This window comes from Mauremys reevesii, linkage group 1 (genome assembly GCF_016161935.1).
Source record: "Mauremys reevesii isolate NIE-2019 linkage group 1, ASM1616193v1, whole genome shotgun sequence".
In the NCBI taxonomy this organism is placed as follows: Eukaryota; Metazoa; Chordata; order Testudines; family Geoemydidae; genus Mauremys; species Mauremys reevesii.
This window is the reverse complement of record NC_052623.1, coordinates 352530904-352554315: the sequence shown is the minus strand read 5'-3', so window position 1 is coordinate 352554315 and position 23412 is coordinate 352530904. Positions and strand designations below refer to the sequence as shown.

At 41.5% G+C, this 23412-nt stretch overlaps 1 protein-coding gene across 10 annotated transcripts in view; it reads right to left on the bottom strand.

Moving 5' to 3' along the window:
- EXOC4 (exocyst complex component 4) overlaps nt 1–23412 on the bottom strand; it is a 584936-nt gene that overhangs the window by 513425 nt on the left and 48099 nt on the right. For all 10 annotated transcript variants that reach the window (XM_039519699.1, XM_039519700.1, XM_039519701.1 and 7 more), the window contains exons 4-5: nt 17978–18162; nt 15211–15320 (exon numbers count right to left, since the gene is read on the bottom strand). In XM_039519699.1, coding sequence (XP_039375633.1) covers nt 15211–15320; nt 17978–18162 — 295 coding nt within the window. The remainder of the gene's footprint in view (nt 1–15210; nt 15321–17977; nt 18163–23412) is intronic.

Below are 23412 nucleotides of genomic sequence, written 5' to 3'. Positions count from 1 at the left end.
CCAGGCCCACAAAAGTTCAAAATTGCCCTGCACGCCTTCATCTCCTCCAAGAATGTGCCCATGTAACTGTTATATTTTCCTATGGTCTCTATTGTCATGTTGCTATTTATGTTGCATCATTTTTAATAGGTTAGTTAAAACTGATTTCAGTAGCAGCTGACTTGCACACATATTACCCTGATGGTATCCTTTTAATTAGAGATCTGTCTGACCTGCTCAGTAGAGATTACACTATTCAACTGGCATAACCTCAGACTCTGTCCCCTCAGCTCAGCCCAGCCCCATTGTGCTACGGGAGTTTGCTAACCTATTCATTTCCACTCTGAGCATTGCACACACACCAAGAGTAGACCCTATTAGATGATAGAATGTCAAGAGAGAAGAATAACTTGAGTTTTTATGTCAATCAAAACCAACCAGTGCCAATTTAAATTCTCTTTAAAAAAAACCTCCCACAGCTAAAGTGTGTTATTTGTGCAAGTTATGGGGGAAACTTTAGCAAAGCACCCTGGGCATGTTTAGCAAACAGGTAGTGAGAACACAGGAGATCTTTACAATGCACTTAAATCACAAACCTATTAGGATATTAAAATTGGTGCATACATTTCAGTTCAGAGCTCACATTTTCATTGTACCTTTCATCCCAAGAGCCAAGCATTTTGTGTACCACACACTGTACATATGGTTCACCTATTTCATTAATTGTACTCATTATTTGTTAAGCACCAGAGGTGTACAAGACACAGACATGAGACTGTATGCTCCTTAGGGAACAAGCTATGTAAAAAGACAGGACACACAAAGAACTGCAGAAAGAGGCAAGGTTTTAAACAATAAGTTAAAAATGAAATTGAAAGGAATTTTTTTGTTATGATTAAGTCAACTTGTGGGCATCACAGCAGAAATTAGTTCTTAGGAGAGAATTATCCATTGGTGTAGTGTAATACAGCCACTGCAGGGATGGGGAACTGAAAAATTCTTTTTCACGGTTGCATCACGTTGGAGCTCATAGTCATCCTGTGATCAACCAATACCCCCCAGCTATTTCTCCTCCCTCTGTCTCTTTCAACTGATAAGCCCCCAGCTTAGAATCATAGAATCATAGAATATCAGGGTTGGAAGAGACCTCAGGAGGTCATCTAGTCCAACCCCCTGCTCAACGCAGGACCAATTCCCAACTAAATCATCCCAGCCAGGGCTTTGTCAAGCCTGACCTTAAAAATCTCTAAGGAAGGAGATTCCACCACCTCCCTAGGTAACCCATTCCAGTGCTTCACCACCCTCCTAGTGAAAAAGGTTTTCCTAATATCCAACCTAAACCTCCCCCACTACAACTTGAGACCATTACTCCTTGTTCTGTTATCTGGTACCACTGAGAACGGCCGAGCTCCATCCTCTTTGGAACCCCATTTCAGGGAGTTGAAAGCAGCTATCAAATCCCGCCTCAGTCTTCTCTTCTGCAGACTAAACATTCCCAGTTCCCTCAGCATCTCCTCATAAGTCATGTGCTCCAGCCTCCTAATCATTTTGGTTGCCCTCCGCTGGACTCTTTTCAATTTTTCCACATCCTTCTTGTAGTGTGGGGGCCAAAATTGGACACAGTACTCCAGATGAGGCCTCACCAATGTTGAATAGAGGGGAATGATCATGTCCCTCGATCTGCTGGCAATGCCCCTACTTATACAGCCCACAATGCCGTTAGCCTTCTTGGCAACAAGGGCACACTGTTGACTCATATCCAGCTTCTTGTCCACTGTAACCCCTAGGTCCTTTTCTGCAGAACTGCTTCCTAGCCATTTGGTCCCTACTCTGTAACAGTGAATGGGATTCTTCCATCCTAAGTGCAGGACTCTGCACTTGTCCTTGTTGAACCTCATCAGGTTTCTTTTGGCCCAGTCCTCTAATTTGTCTAGGTCCCTCTGTATCCTATCCCTACCCTCCAGCGTATCTACCACTCCTCCCAGTTTAGTGTCATCTGCAAACGTGCTGAGAGTGCAGTCCACGCCATCCTCCAGATCATTAATGAAGATATTGAACAAAACGGGCCCCAGGACCGACCCTTGGGGAACTCCACTTGAAACCAGCTGCCAACTAGACATGGAGCCATTGATCACTACCCTTTGAGCCCGATGATCTAGCCAGCTATCCACCTTATAGTCCATTCATTTAACAAAAATTCTTGCTGTTAGTCCCTAAGTGCATGACCTTGCACTATTAAATTTCATCCTATTTCTATTACTCCAGTTTTCAAGGTCATCCAGATCTTCTTGTATAATATTCTGGTCCTCCTCCATATTGGTATTATCTCCCAACATTGTATAATCTGCAAACTTTATTAGCACACTCCCACTTTTTGTGCCAAGATCATTAATGAAAATGTTAAATAACATTGGTCCCAAGACCCATCCTTCAGGAACTCCACTACCTCCCTCCAGGCATTCAATCTGACCTGTTACAGTCTCCGCTTCAACCAGTTCCTTATCCATCTTTCAAATCTCATATTAATCCCCATCTTCTCCAATTTAATTAATAATTTCTCATGTGGAACTGTATCAAATGTCTTGCTGAAATCCAGGTAGATTAGATCTACTGCATTTCCTTTGTCTGAAAAATTAGTTATTTTCTCAAAGAAAGATCAGGGTGGTCTCGTGAGACCTGACTAGATCACAGCCCAAGATACAACTGAAGATGTTACTTCTCTCTCTATTATGACCACTCCTCTTTCTCCCTTATCATACCCTCTTCTGTCATTCAACATCAGCAATGGGTCATTTGAACACCAAGTTTTGGCACAGAAATCAGACACCCATAAAAGTGTCAAATTGGGCAACAGACACGTATGAAAATGTAGGCCTAAGGCTCCAATCGGGCAAGCTACTCTGCACAGGCAGAAGAGCTCCATGCAGGTGCAGATATATCCCAGTTCAGATTGTCTTGAAGGACCAATATTTGCTCTTGCCCCACTCATTTCTATCAAGTCAGAACCTCAAACAGTTAGAATACATTTTATACCTACCTAGATCTGTAGTTTATATCTAGAATATATCTGTAAGGAATTTTTGAAGACAAGCAAGTTCATTTTCCTTATTTCATTAGCACTTGGAGTAAGTAGAGAAGACATTAAAAAAAACCCAAATAATAAAAGCACTGTAAAACATTCAAGTGATTATTTACTTGCTAAGTCATTTTTGTATCGGCTAGTTAGATTTCAATCTCCTTTTGTGGGTCCGCAAAGGAAATAGAAAATAAAATTCAGTTTTATTAGTCATTTTTGTTGTATTCCCAAAATAAAATGACTGTGAAGAGGCACAAATGAAACCCACACTGCTTATTAAGAGACGTTAGTGAGTTGAACATTTTTCAGAAACTGTTTGCCAAGTGAAAAGAACATATTGTGTGGACCAAGGTTTTAAACAAACCAATTTCTATTAGAATTTGCATCCTTCCCTCCCCATTTCAGCAGTTGACCAGTCCAATAGATTTACACTTTATTTAATTAGGCTGTTCTATACTGGCCTCAGTTACATTTGAACTGTTTAAACTTAACTGCAGCTAAGGCAGTTAATAACTTACTGCCTGATCCTGCAAATACTTACTCACATGAGTAGCCCCTATACAAGCCAAAGCAACTATTAGCTTGTGCAAGGACTCCTCAGGTAAGTAAGGATTTGCTGGATTAACTTGATTTATCCCTCTTGGGGTTTCAGCTAAACTAGTTTCTTTGGCCAACCAGTTTCTAACATGGTTTGGCAATCACTTGAATTGCCTAGGCTAGAACTGGTTTCCCTATGGTTTGGCTCAATCCAGACTGGCCAACCAAACTTTCTTAGAAACCAGTTTAACTGGAGCTATGTTTATAATGTTATCAACACAGTCAGAGAGCCTCACCATGGACGGAACCTTGTTGCAGAAACTCAGTATTAATAAGTACTAACTTTACTGGACATGTCTACACAGCACTGACTGAAAATTCTAAAGGCCTGTCCCAAAGCTTTGGGCCCAGCGTGTAACTTGGTATGGGCGGTGGGGGGGAAGGAATGGTCTTCTTCAGATGGTCCAAAATACTATCCAGGAATCTAGAGTGCATTACCAAGCTATTACCATATGACAATGCAATTCATCCCAAGTAGTACATGAGGTCAGAAGCTCTCAGAATAAGAACAGTGTCTTTGCCTTACCTCTAGAAGAGCATATATACAAATGCTGCAAGTCTAAATACTAAGATGGGTGAACTGGAATGCCTGCATTAAATGAGAATAGTGATATGGGTATTACGGAAACGTGGTGGAATGAGGATAATCAATGAGACACAGTACTACCAGAGTACAAAACATACAGGAATGAGAATGGGCTGTGATGGCATGGGAGTGGCACTATATGTGAAAGAAAGCAAAGAGTCAAATAAAATAAACTTTACCATAGAATCTCTATAGATAGAAATTCCATGATTGAAAATAAGAGTATAGCAGTAGGAGTGAATTACCGACCACTTGACAGGATGGGGACAGTGACTGCAAAATGCTCAGAGAGATTAGAGAGGCTACAATGCTAGAAATACACAATAGTAATGGGGGATTTCAACTATCGTTATATTGATTGGGTACATGTCACATCAGGAAGAGATTCAGAGATAAAATTTTTAAGCATCACAAATGACTGCTTCTTGAAGCACCTTGTCCTGGAACCCATCGGGGAGAGGAAATTCTTGATCTAGTCTTAAATGGAGCACAGGTTAAGATCCAAGAGATGAATATAGCTGAACTTCTCGGTAGCAGGGACCATAATATATTTAAATTTAACATTCTTGTAGGGGAGAAATGCCAAAGAAATTCACCACAATAGCATTTAACTTCAAAAAGGAGAGCTACACAAATATGGGGAAGCTAGTTAAATGGAAATTAAAAGGAACAGTAGTCACAAGGGTGAAACACCTGCAAACTGCACGGAGACTACTTAAAAGCACCATAAGAGGCTCAATTTAAATAATACCCCATATACAAAAAAAATAAGAGGACCAAAAAAAATGCCACGATGGCTAAACAGCAGAGTAAAAGAGGTGGTTAGATGCAAAAAGACATCTTTCAAAAATTGGAAGTAAAATCCTACTGGGGAAAAAAAAGGAGCGTAAACTCTGGCAAGTCAAGTGTAAAAGTATAATAAGGCAGTCCGGTAAAGAATCTGAAGGACAATTAGTTAAGGATATAAAAACTAACATCAAAAAATTGTAAACACACCAGAAGGAAGAAGCTTTCCAAACAGACAGTGGGGTCGCTAGACAAAAAAGGTGTTAAAGAAGCACTCAAGAAAGATAAGGCCATTACAAAGAAGCTCAATGAATTCTGTACATCTGTCTTCACTGCAGAGGATGCGAGGGAGATTCCCACACTTGAGCCATTCTTTTTAGGTGACATATCTGAGGAATTGTTCCATAATGAGGTGTCAACAGAAGAGGTTTTCGGCCACATTGATAAATTAGGCAGTAACAAGTCACCAGATGGTATTCACCCAAGAGGTCTGAAGGAACTCAGATATAAAACTACAGAACTATTAGCCGTGGTATGTAACCTACCACTTCAATGAGTCTCTGTACTAAAGACTAGATATGGGGTCGGCAACCTTTGGCACATGGCTCACCAGCGTAAGCTCCCTGGCGGGTCGGGCCAGTTTGTTTACCTGCCGCGTCCGCAGGTCTGGCCGATCGCGGCTCCCACTGGCCACGGTTCGCCGTTCCAGGCCAATGAGAGCTGCGGGAAGCGGCGCAGGTGGAGGGATATGCTGGCCCTAACTCTCCAACTCTCAGAAAGCTGGGACAAGACAACAGGGGACCGATCACTCAAAATTGCGCAGTTCTGTCCATGGCCTCTGAAGCATCTGGCACTGGACACTTTCAGAGGTAGGATACTGGGCCATTATGGCTGTTCTTATGTTCTCCAGTAAAACAGGAAGTCATTTTCATAAATCTACATCATAGGGAAACAAACATGAAAATGCACAATTATCCGCTTAACAATCAAAAACTACATTTGATTTAAAGCAACAGAAAGTTGAATCATTTATACAATAATTAAATAACTCCCATACTTACTCAGGTAGCATTTTCCCTGGTGCATCTCCAGTCTAACGATCTTCTATAAAAACACCTGTCCTAATAGATGGCACCGAATTTGTATGATTCCACCACCTCACAAGAAGGAAAACTGCTACAAGGGGCACTTTACTCGCCTAAATCCAATCCAATCCCCAGCAAAACTACTGCTGATAACTCATCCAAGTAGAGTAGCTAAGAAACAGACTCGTGTCTTGTTTTTCATTCCTATGACTAGTCAAATTTTGCTGCTATTTATTATAGTATATTTCTTTAGATGCATGCTTTTATGGGCAGCTAGTAAAATTTTATATACTACTTTCCATACATGATGTCTTTCCAGATTATACCCCTCTTCCTTTAACCCTTTTTGACAAAAAGGATGCAAGTTCATAGGGCCCCAAAGGCCTAGTTTGAGATTATTTGGAAAGCCTTCACCTGAATAATTGCCATTGTTCAATTTCTATTTTGGCCCATGTGGTAGTCATAAAGAAATGGTTTTATACAAGTTTCAGTCATTTTCTAACTTGCCTCCCTTCTCACTCCAATATCAAAACATATGAGGGATCAATATCACGGAAAAAAAGGCTAAATGGACATCAGCCTTTCTAAAGCAATGGTTTTGACACAGTTCTACCCACAATTCCATGATTTTTCTAGCTTTGGGAAACAAGCATTTTGATCTGAGAAGGTTGTCCTCCTCAACATGGCATTATAAGCACTGATTCTGAGATGATTTATGCCAATTTAACTCCATTAATTTCAGTTAAGTTACTCTTCATTTGCACTGGTGTGAGAACTTGAAGTCTTCAAATCAAGACTGAATGCCTTTCTGGAAGATAAGCTTTAGTCAAACAAGTTTTTGGGCTCAATAAAGGAGAAACGGGATGAAATTCTATCGCTTATATTCAGGCGCACTGGTTTCAGGTATTTGGATCTTATGACTGCTCTCACACAAAAAATACTAAGTACACACAAAAGTGTGAAAATATTACGTGCTTCAAAACTCAAGCTGCCAGCCTGATATGAACAATCAGCTGGTGCTGTCAGTTTAAAGTACGGTTCTGTACTAACAAGGATTATAAAACTGGCGTCATGGGCTTCCATGTTTCTTGTATCACAATTACTTTATATTTTCTCAGTTTACAGATAAAATGAAGGGTTTCTTTTTATACATCCCAGCTCTGCAAACTCACCCTTGGATCTGAAAATCAGAGTGGACTTTTTTTTTCTGTTTATGCATCATGGAAATAAGGAGTACATTTAACAGTGAGAGTAATTAACCACTGGAACAATTTAATAGGAGTTATGGTGGATTCTCTGTCAGTGACAATTTTTAAATAAAGACTGGATGTTTTTCTAAAAGATCTGCTCTAGGCATTATTTTGGGGAAGTTCTACAACCTATATTATGCAGGAGGTCAAACTAGACAATCACAATGGTCCCTTCTGGCCTCGGAATCTGTAGCAGGCGGGATAGCTCAGTGGTCTGAGCATTGGCCTGCTAAACCCAGGGTTGAGAGTTCAATCCTTGAGGGGGCCACTTAGGGGTCTGGGGCAAAATTCAGCACTTGGTCCTGCTAGTGAAGGCAGGGGGCTGGACTCAATGACTTTTCAAGGTCCCTTCCAGTTCTAGGGATAGGTATATCTCCAATTATAAATATAAATTACCTTCATGAAGGTGGGGGGAAGTTCTGCAAGCCACATTATGTCTTCCCAGTTGCACCTGTGGAGTGCAGAACCCCACTGCCTTCAAAGTAAGCCCTCCCTTGCATTTGTGCAACTGTAACAAAGGCATTTGGGGCAATCCAAATGTAACTGGTAGGATCATTTAGTCCAGGGGTCAGCAACGTTTCAGAAGTGCTGTGCCGAGTCTTTATTTATTCACTCTAATTTAAGGTTTCGCGTGCCAGTAATACATTTTAATGTTTTTAGAAGATCTCTTTGTATAAGTCTATAATATATAACCAAACTATTGTTGTATGTAAAGTAAATAAGGTTTTAAAAATGTTTAAGAAGCTTCATTTAAAAATTAAATTAAAATGCAGAGCCCCCTCTCCAGACTGGTGGCCAGGACCCGGACAGCGTGAGTGCCTCTGAAAATCAGCTCGCGTGCCGCCTTTAGCATGCATACCATAGGTTGCCTACCCCTGATTTTGTCTGTAGGATCTTTAGCACCGATGATGATGCATTAGGAAAGAATCATGCCTGACATAGATCTCCTGGTGAGACTGCAATGCTGGCAAGTAAAACACACACCGTTTAACTTAACTGAGCAGCTTTAAACTAGAAGTAATTGATAGCCAATAAACAGGAAAACCCACTAAGACATTTTTACAGTCACTTTTCAAGGCAAAATTGCATTTTTAAGGCCCTTATTCAGCAAGATATTTTAAACACATGCCTAACTTTAAGCACGCAAGTACCACTATTAAGCTCAACAGGACTACTCATCCTTAAAGTACCTTGCTCAATCAAGGTATACAGCCAGTGACTGACTTAATTTTAGAAATTACTGTATTATTCCTATTGAGGAATTTATTTATTCTTACATTTGGGATAAGAGTGTCATTTGATTACATTATTCTCCCCATTTGCCATAAGATTTACATATCACTAATCAGATAATATCATTCCACAGTACAGCAGAAATACATAAAGGCTTCCAGCTTGTTTCTTACTGGAATTCTATAAAGTGCCCTCATGAAGTGTTTGAGCAATGCAGCACTAGGAATTGCTCAGACAGTGCGTGAGCACACTTTATAGTTCCAGAAAGAGAGAGGCAGCTGAGGAGCCCCTATAAATACACTACAAAATACTGAGCACTGGCAGAGAAATACAATTTCTAAGAATTTATTTCTCTAAACAGGCAAGAAGATGACTACGTAGTTACTGCTGCAGTGAAATGTCTACAATGCTCAGATAAAAATTATTGCAGATTTTGTTTAAGTGAAGTAGGAGCAGCTTTAATTTTCCTGTAAAGATTCTCCAGCCCAACCTCTTGAGCGGCAAATGGAGAAAGGGATACAGAATCCTGCCACAGCTCAAGTGACACAGTGTTTTATAATTATGTGCATTAATATGCATGGCCACTTTTTGTTTCATCAATAAAAGGCAAAAGAACTTAAATAGCTGAAGGCAAAAATAGTTTCGACCATATACACTAGGGTTTTAGATTCTCTGATAGCTCCATGATCTCTGCTTACTCTAAAAGGCCACTCACTGGAGATACCTTTAAACAAAATTATCTGAAAAAAACCAGTCATTTTGTCCTAACCAGACTTGTATGTATATTTCACGTGGATTGTATATGCCCAATTACACCTATAGAAGAGCTGCTCCAAAGCACACTGCCTTGTAAAGTCAGAGGGATGTGCTCACTCAGCACCCTGCAGAGTTGGACAATAGAAGAGAAGAGACCAGCAAAGATGACTGTCACAGTTCAGGACAACTGTCTCCTCCATGCCCCAGCAAGGGCACCCATTTTTCTGGCTCCCAGACATCATCTCTCCCACTCCCGATCAGGGTTTTTCCAGGTTACACAGTTCCCAGCCTACATTGTATTATCCCCAGCAAGTCACCCTACCTAAACAGGCCAGTGTCTGTGGTTTGCTCTCTCACGAGGGAGGCTATAAGCAGCGTAATTATCCACAGATACAAGGTACCAAACAGTGGTAAGAAAGCACATTTATTCTTTAGGTGAAAGCATTACAAAGAAAACACATTAAAAACAATAAAAGAACACACATGCTAATAAGCTTACTAGAGATCACCCCTCCACAACTCCAGCAGGAGCTCTAGTAGGAGTCAGTCCTTAAAATGCACCAATGGGGTTTTCTGCGGTTACAAGCCCATAACAGCTTTAGCTCAGAACAACCAACCAGATGCATGGGTTAGTCTTTCCTTTATACAGCCTGGATCTTTGATCTTCAGATTTCAGGAACAGGTAATCAGTAGACAATGGTCCCTTCCACAGGGCGTAGCTTCAAAAAGGTGTGTTTTTGCATAAACCAGGGAGAGGGAGGCTGGCGGCAGGGAGGGGGGGATCCATTTCACATTTATTGTCCCAAAAGACCATTTTCCTCTGCTGCATTGCTCAATACAGTCCTTTGATCATCCAGGCCCACAATAATACATATGCTCTGCAATTAATACAATGGACTCCAAAGATACTTAAACTAAATTCAATGAGGTTTTTCAAGGATATTGCAGAAAATTGCCACCTCTGTCACAAGGATCTCCTGGCCTTTTTGGCATGAACAGCAACTATAAACAAAATCAAGAAAACAAGGAGTTTGATGGCTAGATCTTCAACTGGTGTAAATCAGCATAGCTTCATTAAAGTTAATGGAGCTACACTGATTTATACAGAGGATCAGGCTATCAAATTCCTTATTGACATATTGGCACATTATGGGGGCTACAGGACACACACAAAAAACTAATAGGGATAATCTTTTCAGTTGAAAACATTTTCAAGATTTGTGTAAGGAAAAATGCCTGAATGGTGTAGATGAGCAAATCCTGAGTTTAACTCTTTTACCTGGAGGTGGTATATGAAATAATGCTACTTTATTTTACTGTACATAAATAAAAGTATGTATTTATATAAAAAAGGTGTTGGTATGTGTCATGGTCACAGTGCAAGCTGCAATTTAGACCATTGTGTGCACCTCCTGGTTTCCCTAACTTCACCACTCTCTGGGTGGAACCCTGCAGTTCAACCACTCCTGGGCTGGATTTCTTGGCTGCATCCCCCATTTATCAAACATCATAATATGGCAGGCCCAACTGTGTTCAACACCCATAAGCCATTTTCCTCCTGGAGCCTGTGACTAGCAATTGATTAAAGTGACTCAAACAGCAGTGACTCAAAAAACGTTTTTTATGCACCCAAAGGTACACAGCATTCAGACACAAGGGTTAAAACAATAAATGCCTACATTCATATTTCCTCTTACCTAAACTTTAATCTTTCCTTGCGAGCTTCGGTAAGTGCCACTCAGTCTAACTAGCTCCACCTCTGGCAGCAAGAGACAGACTCAGAGAGGCTCTATAAGAGACTCACCTTCAGCCGCTGCCCACTTAGCCCCCTTCATTTTTCAGCGGGTCGTCTTTACCTTTCTAGCAACCTTGGCAAACCAGCTGTGTAACTCCCTACTTGCTGTCTGGAAAATAGCATCTTCCCAGCCCCCTCTCTCTGATTTCTTTTAATGGACATCTCACCATCAGCTCAAGCTCAACATAGCTAAAACAGAGCTCCATCTTCCTCCCCAAACCCTCCCCACTACCACCTTTCTCAATCACTGTGGATAACACTGTCATCCTGTCATGCAGGCCCATAACCTGGGTGTCGACTCAGACCTCTCTCTAGGTCTTTACATCCAGGCTATGTCTAAGTCTTGCAAATCCTTTCTGCATAACTTCTCTAAGATACAGCCGTTCCTAGCCATCCACACAGCTAAAACTTGCATCCAGGCTCACATCATCTCATATTTTAATTACTGTGACATCCCTTTTCTCTGGCCTTGACAAATGCAATCCTATCCCACTCATAACCATTTACAATGCTGCTGCAAAGATCATTTTCCTAGCCTGTCACTTTGACCATATCACCCCTCCCTTTGTACCTCTTTACTGGTTTCCTCTTCTCTATCACATCAAACATAAGCTGCTGTCTTCACATTCAAGACCCACCATGGCCTGTCCCCACCTTATCTGTCATCTCTCACTCAGTACCAGTCGACTCCTGTCTCTGATTAGCCCACGAGGCCAGTCTCCAGTGTCCACTTGTTGCGCTTGTTTGAAAATGTCTTTGTGCTTTTCCCCACTTTCTGCTTAGCAGGAGCTACCTGTAAATATTATCCTCCTTCAAATCCCCCCGAAAACTCTCCTTTGCCATGAGGCCTACAAAACCTTAACAACGGTTAGACTACTGGTGTGCCGAGACCACTGCTTACCATGCTGACCAATATTGTCTCATTGTTTCCTTGTACTCTCCCATGTGTCTGTATCCATCTGTCGTCTCTCATTTTATACTTCGAGTGAAATCTCTTTGGAGCAAGGAACATGTTTTTGTTCTGTGTTTGTACAGTGCCTAGCACAATGAGGTCGTGATCAATGAATGGAGCTCCTAGGTGCTACAATAATACAAATAAATAATAATAATAATACTTGGGAAAGCCTGGGCAAAAAGGAGGATTTTACTCTCGGCTCCAAGTGTGGGAAAGGTAATGGTCATTCTTATTTCTTCCCGCAGAGAGTTCCGTACTCTTGATCTGGTGCCTGAGAAAGTTCTGTCATGAACCTGCCCTTGTTGGTTGACACAGTTGTTGCTCCCATGGAATGCAGCTGTTGTGGGGGTCAATTCTAGTGGGAAGGATGGTGTCGCAGGGACACATGGCCAATTCCACATAGGAATTGAATATTAGAACGTCAGGCCAGTGACCCTGAACTGGACGCGCTCTAGTTAACGTGGAGCCAATAAAGGAAGTGGCATATGGAGGTCAAGCGTTCTTAGGGTGAGCAGCCAGGTATTCTGAACAAGCTGGCACCTCATCAGGAAATGGACTTCCTTCCTCAACAAAAAGAACTGCAGTAGTCCTGCCTCAGACATTAAAATGCATTCATCACTGTGGCCTGGTCTGTATTTGATAGGATTGGGCATGATCTGCTGGCCAATCTTGTACAGTAATGAGTGCTTACCTACTGCACAAGATGTGATGGGCATTACTTAGTTTATGCAATGCTTTGAAGGTGAAATGAATTAGAAGGGCTTAGTATTATTCAGAAGCTGTTTTGCTGATATACCTGATATTTTCCTCGCTTGATCTTATTCTTGCCGAGCATATTCACACAGAGATGATTTTTATGTTTATTAAAAAGGTCCATCTTCTCCTTCTGCTTATACTCCATTGAAGTCAGAATCCTCTGAGACATCACAATCAGCTCCACAATAACTACAGTTGTTTATATTGCACGGACAGAAGATTGGGATTTCAGGTGGGGAATAAGCAGCAGACGCAGATGAACTATACAAATAGGACTGAAGAGAGTACAGGCTAGTGTTTACATAAGTAGACTTTTTCCCATTTCTGCCACTTACTTGTCATGTGACCCTGGGCAAGTCACTGAACCAGTCTTTTCAACAATGATTGGGTCATTCCTGAATTTTCTATTATTTTTGGGTGGCTCCTATGTTCCAGCATTGAAGCCACCAAGTCATAGATTCTGTGGAGAGAGCTCAGCAAGAGATCATGGGGGAGAAAATTCCATCAACTGGTGCTCGGATGCCACTAATGAACGCTCTTCCCACATCCCCTCCTAAACAGCAATACAGACACACTCATTCTCTCTATGAAGAGCTGGTCTCTATAGCAAACAACCAGCCCTGAAGAAGTGTGCTATGTAGGAGGAATGAAAGTCCATCAGGTTAAACAAAGGGGCCATGAGACAAATGTGAGGAGAAAGAGGAACAGAAAATAAAGGAGACATAAGAAACAAGAAAAAAGGAATCAAAGGGAAAAAAAATTAATGGCAATGAGAGAAGAACAAAGTTTGACAAAAAAAGAAAAATGAAGGAGGAAAACTTTCTTTTTCTTACCCTGGTTATTAACTTTTAACTCCCTTTGTTGTTTGTAAAAAGTGGAACTGTTTTATGCACCGGGAAGAAAGCATGTTCCATATTGCATCACTCATTTAGCTGGGCAGCACATTGGGAGGTGTGCACTTCACCTCTTTCTGAGCCTCAGCATACTCCTCTGTAAAATAAGGACAACCCTGCCTCCTCAACTCACTGAACTGTTGTGAGATTTAATTCACCCTTCGTGCAGTACTTTCAGTGCTAAGGAAGTGATTTTATTATGAAAATTTCCCTAGAAACAATAAAAATAAAAAAATAAATGCTGAAAAGCTATGATGCATATAGGCAGAGGTTTCTCTACAGATAACAGTTTCCACAAGGGCTTTAAAAAGAAGAGTTCTGTTTTTTTGGCTCTAACCCAGGAAAATAAATTTGCACTCTCTTGTGTACCTGTCATCCTCTGTTAAATAAGGTAAGGAGATGTCTGGATGCAAAGGGAATTAGCTACAAGTCTCCCTCCTAGCCAGAGGTATGTATATCAAAAAGACAATCAAACACCAAGAGCAACAAATAGAATGAAATATAATTAATTTTAGCAGACAACAAAAAAACTAGGTAAATAGATGACTGGTCAGGAAGAAACCTGCTAAACCATGTTAGTACTTGATATCTGAATGGGAGTTAGCAGACTGTACTCTATTCCTGGTTCTGCCACCAACTCTCTCTATGACCTTGGGCACGTCACTTGACATCTCTGTGCTTCAGTGTCCCTCATCTGTGAAACGGTGTCATGGGGTCCAGCCCTCATTGCCAAACTGGCACCTCCTCCTGGTTGTACTAGGGATTCACTCAAGGTTGACACCCACATTTGCAGTTTGCCCACCATCACTCTGTCTCTGCTCCATCTTACAACTCCTCTCTCAGCTCCCAGAACCGCAGCGTCCTCTTTGTGACTCTCATCTGTGTTTCCCCCTTCCGGGAGGGGAGAAGTGTACTTGGTCAACAGTTCAGCCACCTCTCTAGTGGGGAGGACCCAGGCCTGCCCACTACTTTGGGCCCCAACCCAGCGACCTGTAAATAGCAGCTTCCTGCTGCTCCTCAGTCAGTGCTGCTCTACTACCCTGGGCCACTTCCCAATAGCCCCAGCATCTTCTTCACCCTCACCTCAGGGCACTCAGAGTTGCTCAGACCCCAGCAGCCAACCACGGCTCTGTCCAAGGTGCTTACAGTTCTCTCAGCCCTCCAGCGACACAGTTCATACTCCTTGGGCTCCCAGCAGCAATGGCCTTACCCTGCCCTGCAGCTCCCTTTTATCTGAGCCTACTGGGCCCCTACAACTCCTCCCTGATTGGCTATTCTGCCTGCAGCCTCTCTGCGCTGCTCAAAGGACTCCTCCATTGCTCCTTTTGGGGCACGGCCTGGTTAACCCCTTTTATACCTGTGTGGGGTAAGCACCCCATCACACATGGGAATAATTATATTTACCGGCCTTTACAAATGCACTTAGAGAGCTATAAATGAAACATGCAGGTATTCATACTCACCACTAGAGCTCCCGGGAGTGCTGAACTGGGAGGAATCAAGGAACTTCCAATGTGTAGGCAAGTTGGTCACGTCAATAAGAGGTACGGGAGAGGCATCTTTCCCAAGTGAACTGGGCAGGGGAAAAAAAGCAAACCAACAGCTTCAAATACATTAACATACTATTGTTGTTATTATTGTAGCACCGAGGGACCCCCAATCATAGACCATGATCGTATTGTGCTAGGCACTATAAAAACATTAACGCGGACAATCCCAGCCCTGAGAAACCTACATCTAAGTATAAAACATGAGACAACAGCTGGATACAAACAGAAAGGGAGAGTGCAAGGAAACCATGAAACAGAAGAGACTACTATTGCAAGCCCATTTAAAAAGACAAGCATAGGAGGAAACCAGGGCCCCGATCCCACAACTAGATCCACAAAGATGGCGCCCTGCCCGCTAAGGTTCACTGATTTAATATGTATCCGTACCTGCCTATGTGGCTCTAGCTGCACTATCAGGACCTAAACAAATTGGATTTTGCTTGAATAAATTCCCCCTGCCCTCAAGTGCATTCTTCAGAGACCTCAAGACGTTTGATGTATTGTTTTACCAAGAGGGTTTCTTGGTTATTGTAAAGGATCTTCTTCCAGCACTGACAGAATTAATTCATGTCAAAATTATGGTCAATAGGCATTAAATAGTTGATTATGATCTGGGAGTGTAATCATCCAATGAGGCAACCAGCTCTGTTACGAGAAGGGATAAAGTCCACTCCCATGCCTTCTTCTAAGCAGCATGGAAATCTCCTCCCAGCCCACTCCACAACATCCTACCCCCTCTCCCCTCTTCCAAATTGCAGCTCAGCACACACACATACATGCACATTCACCTCTTCCATGAGACCTATCACTTGGAAAGAAAAGTACTTTATTACTTTCTGCAATAAATTAACATTTATTTGTCAAGACTGTGTCAAGCTGCCCAGCCACATAAGGAAAGGCAAGAGGCTGAAGGAGGCAGGGGAAACATGAGCAAGAAATCACGTTAAGAAAAGCAAAGAATGCTTCTATAACGAGGTTGCTACATTGTCTTAGGGACCAAAACACTCACTCAACGCACTAACTCAAGCCCTACCTGCCTGTATGAAAACCTCCTCAAAAATCCACATCCTGCACAATTCAAAGGAATTAAAAAGTTGTGCACGTCAACAGGGCTTTGGAGTGGAGCCCTGAGCTGGAGCACAGAGCAGCTCCGGAGCAGTGGAGCTGCAGGTTTTTGCCTGGAGCTGGAGTGGAGCCGGAGCACAGCTCCAAAGCCCTGCACATCAGTGTAGTGAAATTAACAACAACATTCAATTATTTATATTGCAGTAGTATTCTGAGCCCTCAATCAGGATCGGGCCTGACCTTGCTAGGCGCTGTTCTATCATCAGATGACAGACTGCCCCTGCCCCAAACAGCTTACGGTATAAACAGGGATGAGGTACGACAGGAAGGTGTGTGTTAAACGGAAGAAAGGAGAGCAGGAAAGAGATAAGTGTCCCTGCAGCAGGAACACAGGATTGTCGTTTATTACCAAGTGTATATGTGGGGGCAGCACACGTTGTTTGTTTTTAATTAAGGGGGTGAGTCAGCAAGAAACTATGATGACGCATTAACAAGCCTCCTGCTTAGAAATCTGAACTTCAATCAACTTTCTATTTAATAATTTGTTTACGGTAACTGACTGTGCCCCTTCTATTTTGAGTAACCCTTCTTACCCTTCCTGGCTTCACTACACTATTCTTTTTTCTTCCCAAAAACCAATCATAATGCATCTTTTCTCTCTGTTTTCATTGTATTCCCTCTTATCTCCCTATTAACTTCCCTACGCTCTATTTTCTCACTCTCACTTCTCCCCCGCCAACTCCTCAATACTTTACTTCCCTTTTCTAGCTTTTCCCATCCATCTCTTCACACCCACCCTCCTCATACACAGGGATTGAAATAGAAATACTGATCAGACAAATAACAGCCAGAAGACTAAAGCTAATGAGGTGTCCCAATGATCAGAGGCAACACCCAGGTGAGAAGCTACCACCTACCTCACTCAAGTTGCTGTCCATTGACTCTGCTAAGAACCTCAAATTTCATGACCTCTGGCTAGAAGCTGTATGATTAGTTTGAAGCTTTCTATCCCCCCACCCCCCAGGCTGCTGGAAGAGAGGAGGAAAGCATGCACTCTCACTGTTCTTCCTCTTACCCCAGCACCAGAGCCTCCTGAACACTGCATAGGGATGGGGAACATCTACTCATCTACACCTCCACAACCTCTATTTTTGTGTTCTCCTCCTTATTGATCGACTCTAGCTGCCTGCCTCTGTTGCTACTTATAGCATTCCTAAACATGTTGCAGAGTGAAACTACCCTACGGCCAATGTCATTGCTACCCACAGGGTTACAAATAGCAGCAGTAAAAACTGACAACACTCTGGCCTGTCCTCACTGGGCTGCAGCTTGGGAACGTCTGAGTAGCAGCAGTGGAGCAGTCTATCTGCAGGCTCAAGAAGGCAGCACAGACTCAGACTTTAAAGTCAGAAGGGACCATCATCAGAATGTTTTATTCTCAAACCACTGGAGCTAGAAATATCCCCCCATCCCCACCCCTCCCACCCCCACCAATGAAAGGGTAGATTCTGCAGAAGATGACAGCACTCTCTCTGGAAAGTCTTCTACTCACCAAGGGAGAAAGTGGTTCCTCCACCCATCCCCAAGTCCTGAGTTAACACTACCTAAAACCAACCTTATTTTCCCTTTCTCTTTGTTCCGTTGTCCCACACGGTTAGTAGATTTGATGTACAGATGACGGTGCAATTCATCTATTAGGACTAAGTGCATGTTCATCTTCTTACTGTGAAGCTCTAGCCTCAGATCACTCAGTCCCTCCACCTGAAGAAGAGGACCCTCTAAAGAGTCCACTGCTGATACCTGGAAAGAAAATTAAATAAATATGACAATTTATCATTATGTTACTAAATTTTATTAAATACTAAATGACGACTCCATTCTTCTAATCCTAAATCTTCCTCAATATCCTCAACACCCATTTCTCCTTTGGTCAAAGAGAAACGATCTCTGTTCTTTCTGGTACATAACACCACCACAGTGAGTGACATCCAGAGAGTTGTTTAAAGCAGACACAAATTCAAAATAAGAGAAATATATTTTTAATTTTGCTCTTTAAAAAAGTCGACTTGTAAAACTGACAGATACAAACAAAATCACTGTCACTAGCATCTTCAAACTTCTCATCAGATGTTTGTGTGAAAGAGAATCTATTCTGAACATTGTTAAACAAAACCAGAGCACAGTGTTTCTTGAAATATGTTTAGCAAGTAGTAAGGCTTTGAAAGTTCTGTGCTGGAAAAGTTGGTCTTAAGTCTGCTTCCTCCACTCCCAATAGTAACTCCAGTGAAACTGACAGTCTCACATCCATTACACAGTTAAACCTCCCAAAACTTCAGAGTAGTCACACCATTCCCATTTTACAGGTAGAGGAAACAGACATGAAGATTTTAGTTTACTTACATAAGGTAATGACTCAATAGCACAGCAGAAAATGGAACCGAGAAGTCTGAATCTCACAGTCTCCTATTCTAACTGTTAAACCAATCAAGTCTGATTTACATGGGAATCACAGGCAGTGTCAGGTAAGAACTGGGGAAAGTACTCTGAGTTATCAAGATCTTCTAAGAGATTAATCGTTTTGGTTTAATTAATACACGTCAGCATGAAAAAATGTTTTCCCTAATTTTGAGACTTTAATACAGTGACAGGCAGTGGCCTGAGCTGGCATGATGTAGGTAGGCAAGCCTCTCCCACAAAACTCTGCCAATGCATTTCAAGAGTGACCAACTAACATCTCCTGTGCACTAGAACGAGATTCCTAGCTAATTTTCAGTTGTGCCCTAAAAATGAATTTGACCACAAATCTCTCAGAATGACAAACTAGTGGATTAAAGGGACACTGTCAATTTACATTTTGTCCAGCATTTACATTTTGTAAAGCCAAGCTTTTATAAAATCTATGACCAACAGAAACATTTCTGCAGTTGTTTTGAATTCAGAGATACACCATAGCCTTTGTAATGTTTGAAATCTAAACACCACAGCACTAAAAACCTGAAAGTGACTATCAACAAAAGTGAAACTTATTCCATAGATTTTCATCATCCATGCTGAAAGACATGCAAATATAAAACAGTATAAATGGAAGTGGACTGAATTTTTTAAATCTCTCTCTTTTAATAATCTAAGATGCTGTTAGTAAAATAAGTGAAGACATTTGCTTACAACATAGAATTTAAATTAACAGTGTACCTGTCAGCTAGATATTAAAAATGAAAAGCAAGGCGATTTAGTAAGCAGGCAGCCAAGCTAAGGTCTGATCCCTTAATAAATATTAACAGATACAGACAGCTCATGGGCCAACTATGTCCTGCTTTATTTACCCCAAAATCCAGAATCACCCTGCAGCAGCCTTCAGCCATTAAGGTCTTTTACATTAATAGAGAAATTTATAAGAAGAAACTGGACTTCTCTGCTTCTGCAAGAAGTCCATACCTGTGAAATTTGCTCCCTCTCGTGGATGAGAGCAGAGGCCTGATGGCCTTTGGGGCACAGCATAAGGCATATCTCCTTAGCCAGATAGTTTTCCAATTCTTGGTTTCTGCAGCCTGAGGTCAGGGGACTGTACCAGTGCATGGCTGTAGTTTGTAATGTTCTATTCTGCCTGATCTGTTTAGTAGAACTTATGTCTGTATTACTGTTGAACTCTATATAGCGCCCAGGTACTATGACAATGCATGCAGCATCAAAAAAAACGCATCTGACAAAGTGGGTATTCACCCACGAAAGCTTATGCTCTAATACTTCTGTTAGTCTAGAAGGTGCCACAGGACTCTGTTGCTTTTTATAAAAAAAATGAAATACTAAATTTCTATTCTTAAGGGAAAGAATCAGCTAAGTCTTTGTTAAATACCCTAGAATCCTTCACTTTTATCAACTGCCATCATCCCTTGATCAAGAGGGACTGGATGGGACTCCCTCTTCCGCTGATCTGCGCTAGGGAAGGGCCTGCAGCCTTGTAGGTAAAAGGCATTGTGGACAAGACGCAGACATATTTTGATAGAAGGGAGGGTGGGTAATGGTGTGCATTGACTGTGTCTGCCAAAAGAGCTCGAGCCTTTGGAGGTGCTGAGTCCTTAACATCCCAGGACTTCAATGAAAGCTGGGGGTAATTAGGTACCGCCCAGCAAACATTCAGCATTTCACGGATCAGGAACAAATTCAGGAGGACCTAATCAACAAACAGAGCTGTGAAAAGGATTGCGAAATGGAAAGGGAGTGGGATGCAGTGAGGAAAAAAGAGGTAGGCACTTTGAAAGCTGACACACTACTTCTCACTCACATCACAGGCTCTTTTCTTTTTCTTCTCGCGCTTCAAAAAAAAAAAATGGCCATGCACTAAACTATTATATCAACATAAAACTCTCAAGCAAAGCTTTAAGAAAACAAATAGAATAGTCAATCATTTATTATATTAATAAAAAAACTTCCATATACATTTACTTTTCTTCTTTGGCAAAAAATACAGCAATTTTTTTTGGAAATGGCGTTTGTGACACTTCATATTTGCAGTTAGACATACTGGAGAGTTATGCCCTTGATAACGCCACTTTCACAGTGATTGAATTCTAGAGGTAAACAACACAGCCAAGGTGCAATGTTATCCAGGCTCTGAGCCTTTTAACTAGCCACTGCCACACTTCAGTAAACCCCTATTTATTGTTGATTGCCAAGACACAAGAGGCTAAAGGGGAAAGCTTTTATTTAAAGAACAGTTTTGGTGAGAAAAAGGAAATATGGGTCTGATTCATCTCCACTGATGCCAATGTAAAGATTCCTATTGACTTCACTGGGAGCTGGAATAAACCCTATGTAAAAAACAGCATCTTCTAAAGCCTATCTTCTCCTTGTGTGGCTGCAAAGTCAAATCCCCTTTCTTTACTCACATAAAGCAGCATTTATCCCTGTTAATACTTCAAAGCCAATGAAGTTACAGAACAGCAAGCTGGATTCTATTCTAGTTTGCCCATCAAACATGGTTAGAACACTGGACTGGGAGTGAGTAAAAAACTAGACCAATGCAAAATCAATACAGAACACATTAAACCAGGGGTCGGCAACCTTTCAGCAGTGGTGTGCCAAGTCTTTATTTATTCACTCTAATTTAAGGTTTCACGTGCCAGTAATACATTTTAATGTTTTTAGAAGGTCTCTTTCTATAAGTCTATAATATAGAACTAAACTATTGATGTATGTAAAGTAAATACGGTTTTTAAAATGTTTAAGAAGCTTCATTTAAAATTAAATTAAAACGCAGAGTCCCCTGGACCGGTGGCCAGGACCCAGGCAGTGTGAGTGCCACTGAAAATCAGCTCGCATGCCACCTTTGGCACGCGTGCCATAGGTTGCCTACCCCTGTATTAAAGGGATTAAAAAGTGGCTAACTAATAGTTCTCAAAATATAAACGGGGTATCATCATCAAGCAGATTTTTTTTCCTAGTGGGGACCCTCCAGTATTGGGTTTTGGCCCTATGCTATTTAATAATCTTACCAATGACCTGGAAGAAAACAAAATCATTATTAATAAAGCTTGCAGAGAACACAAAGACTGGGGGAGTGGTAAATAATGAAGCGGTCAGGTCCCTGATACCAGGCAATCCAGGCATTCTGGTGATCTGGGCACACAAAGGCATTTTAATATGGCCACATGTGAAGTCATACATGTATGAACAAAGAATGTAGGCCACACTTACAGAATGGGGGACTATCATGGGAAGCAGTAACTCTGAAAAAGACAAGTGGGGGGGAGGGCTGATGGATAATAAGCTGAACGTGAGCTCCCAGGGCAATCCTGTGGTGATGTAATCCTTGGATGTGTAAACAGGGAATGTTGAGTAGTAGAGAGGTTCTATTACCTCTGTATTTGGCATTGGTCCAACTGCTACTGAACTACAGTGTCCAGTTCTGGTGCCCATAAACTCAAGAAGGACATTGATATGTTGGAGAGATTCAGAGAAGGGCCATGAGAATAATTAAAGAATTGGAAAACATGTCTTTATAGTGAGAGACTCAAGGGTCTCAATCTATTTAGCTTCATAAAGAGAAGGTTATGGGATGACTTGCTCAACCTACACATACCTGAGTGGGGAACAAATGTGTGATACTAGAGGGCTCTCCACTCTAGCAGACAAAGGTATAACAAGATCCAATGTCTGAAAGTTCAAGCTAGACAAATCCAGACTAGAAATAAGGTGTAATTTTTTTTTAAACAGTGAGGGTAAATACCCATTGGAACAAGTTACCAAAGGTTGTGGGGAATACTCTATTACTGGACATTTTTTAAATCAAGACTGGATGTTTTCCTAAAAGATATGCTCTACTTCAAACAGAAGTTAATAGAGAGAAATCCTATGGCCTATGTTATGCAGGAGGTCAGATTAGATCATCACAATGGTCCCTTCTGGCATTATAACCTGTGAATCTATGAGGATACTAGAGTTTTATTCTCTGCTGTACCACTGACTCATTAAGTGACCTTGGGCATGACACTTACGCTACTTTTATTTTATATTATACACTCACAGAATAGTTACAATACTTACCTAGCTCACAGGGGTTAAATGGAAAGTGGGGGGGCTCAACTTTCTATGTTTCAGCCTTTGTCTTAAAAAAATATTTTTAATATATAAGCAAAACAACTTTCCTAATAAAAATGTATTGCAAGTTCTTTTGATCTCCTGCAGATTAGGGCCAATCTCATGATCTTTAATCTCAGAAGCATGACTAGATCTGAATATATTCTTCCTCTTTTCCACTGGTTGATGACTGGTGCGATCTTCCAGCAAGGGAGCATAGTGGATCTTGCCACAGGAATCAATGGAGTCCAACACATCTATCCAGGTGCCAACCCAGTTGAACTTTCTGGATCTTCAAGTTATATTTTTTAATATAAAAACTCCTAATGCTGCTGCTCTCTGTTGACAGCAAAGAGAAAAAACCCAAACCAAAGAGCTGCCTGTGCTTCTGGTTCCATTCTTTAGAAGAAGACTAACCATTTTGCAAGGCATCCTCCTCTCCATTAATAATCTGTGACCTATATTTCAAAATTA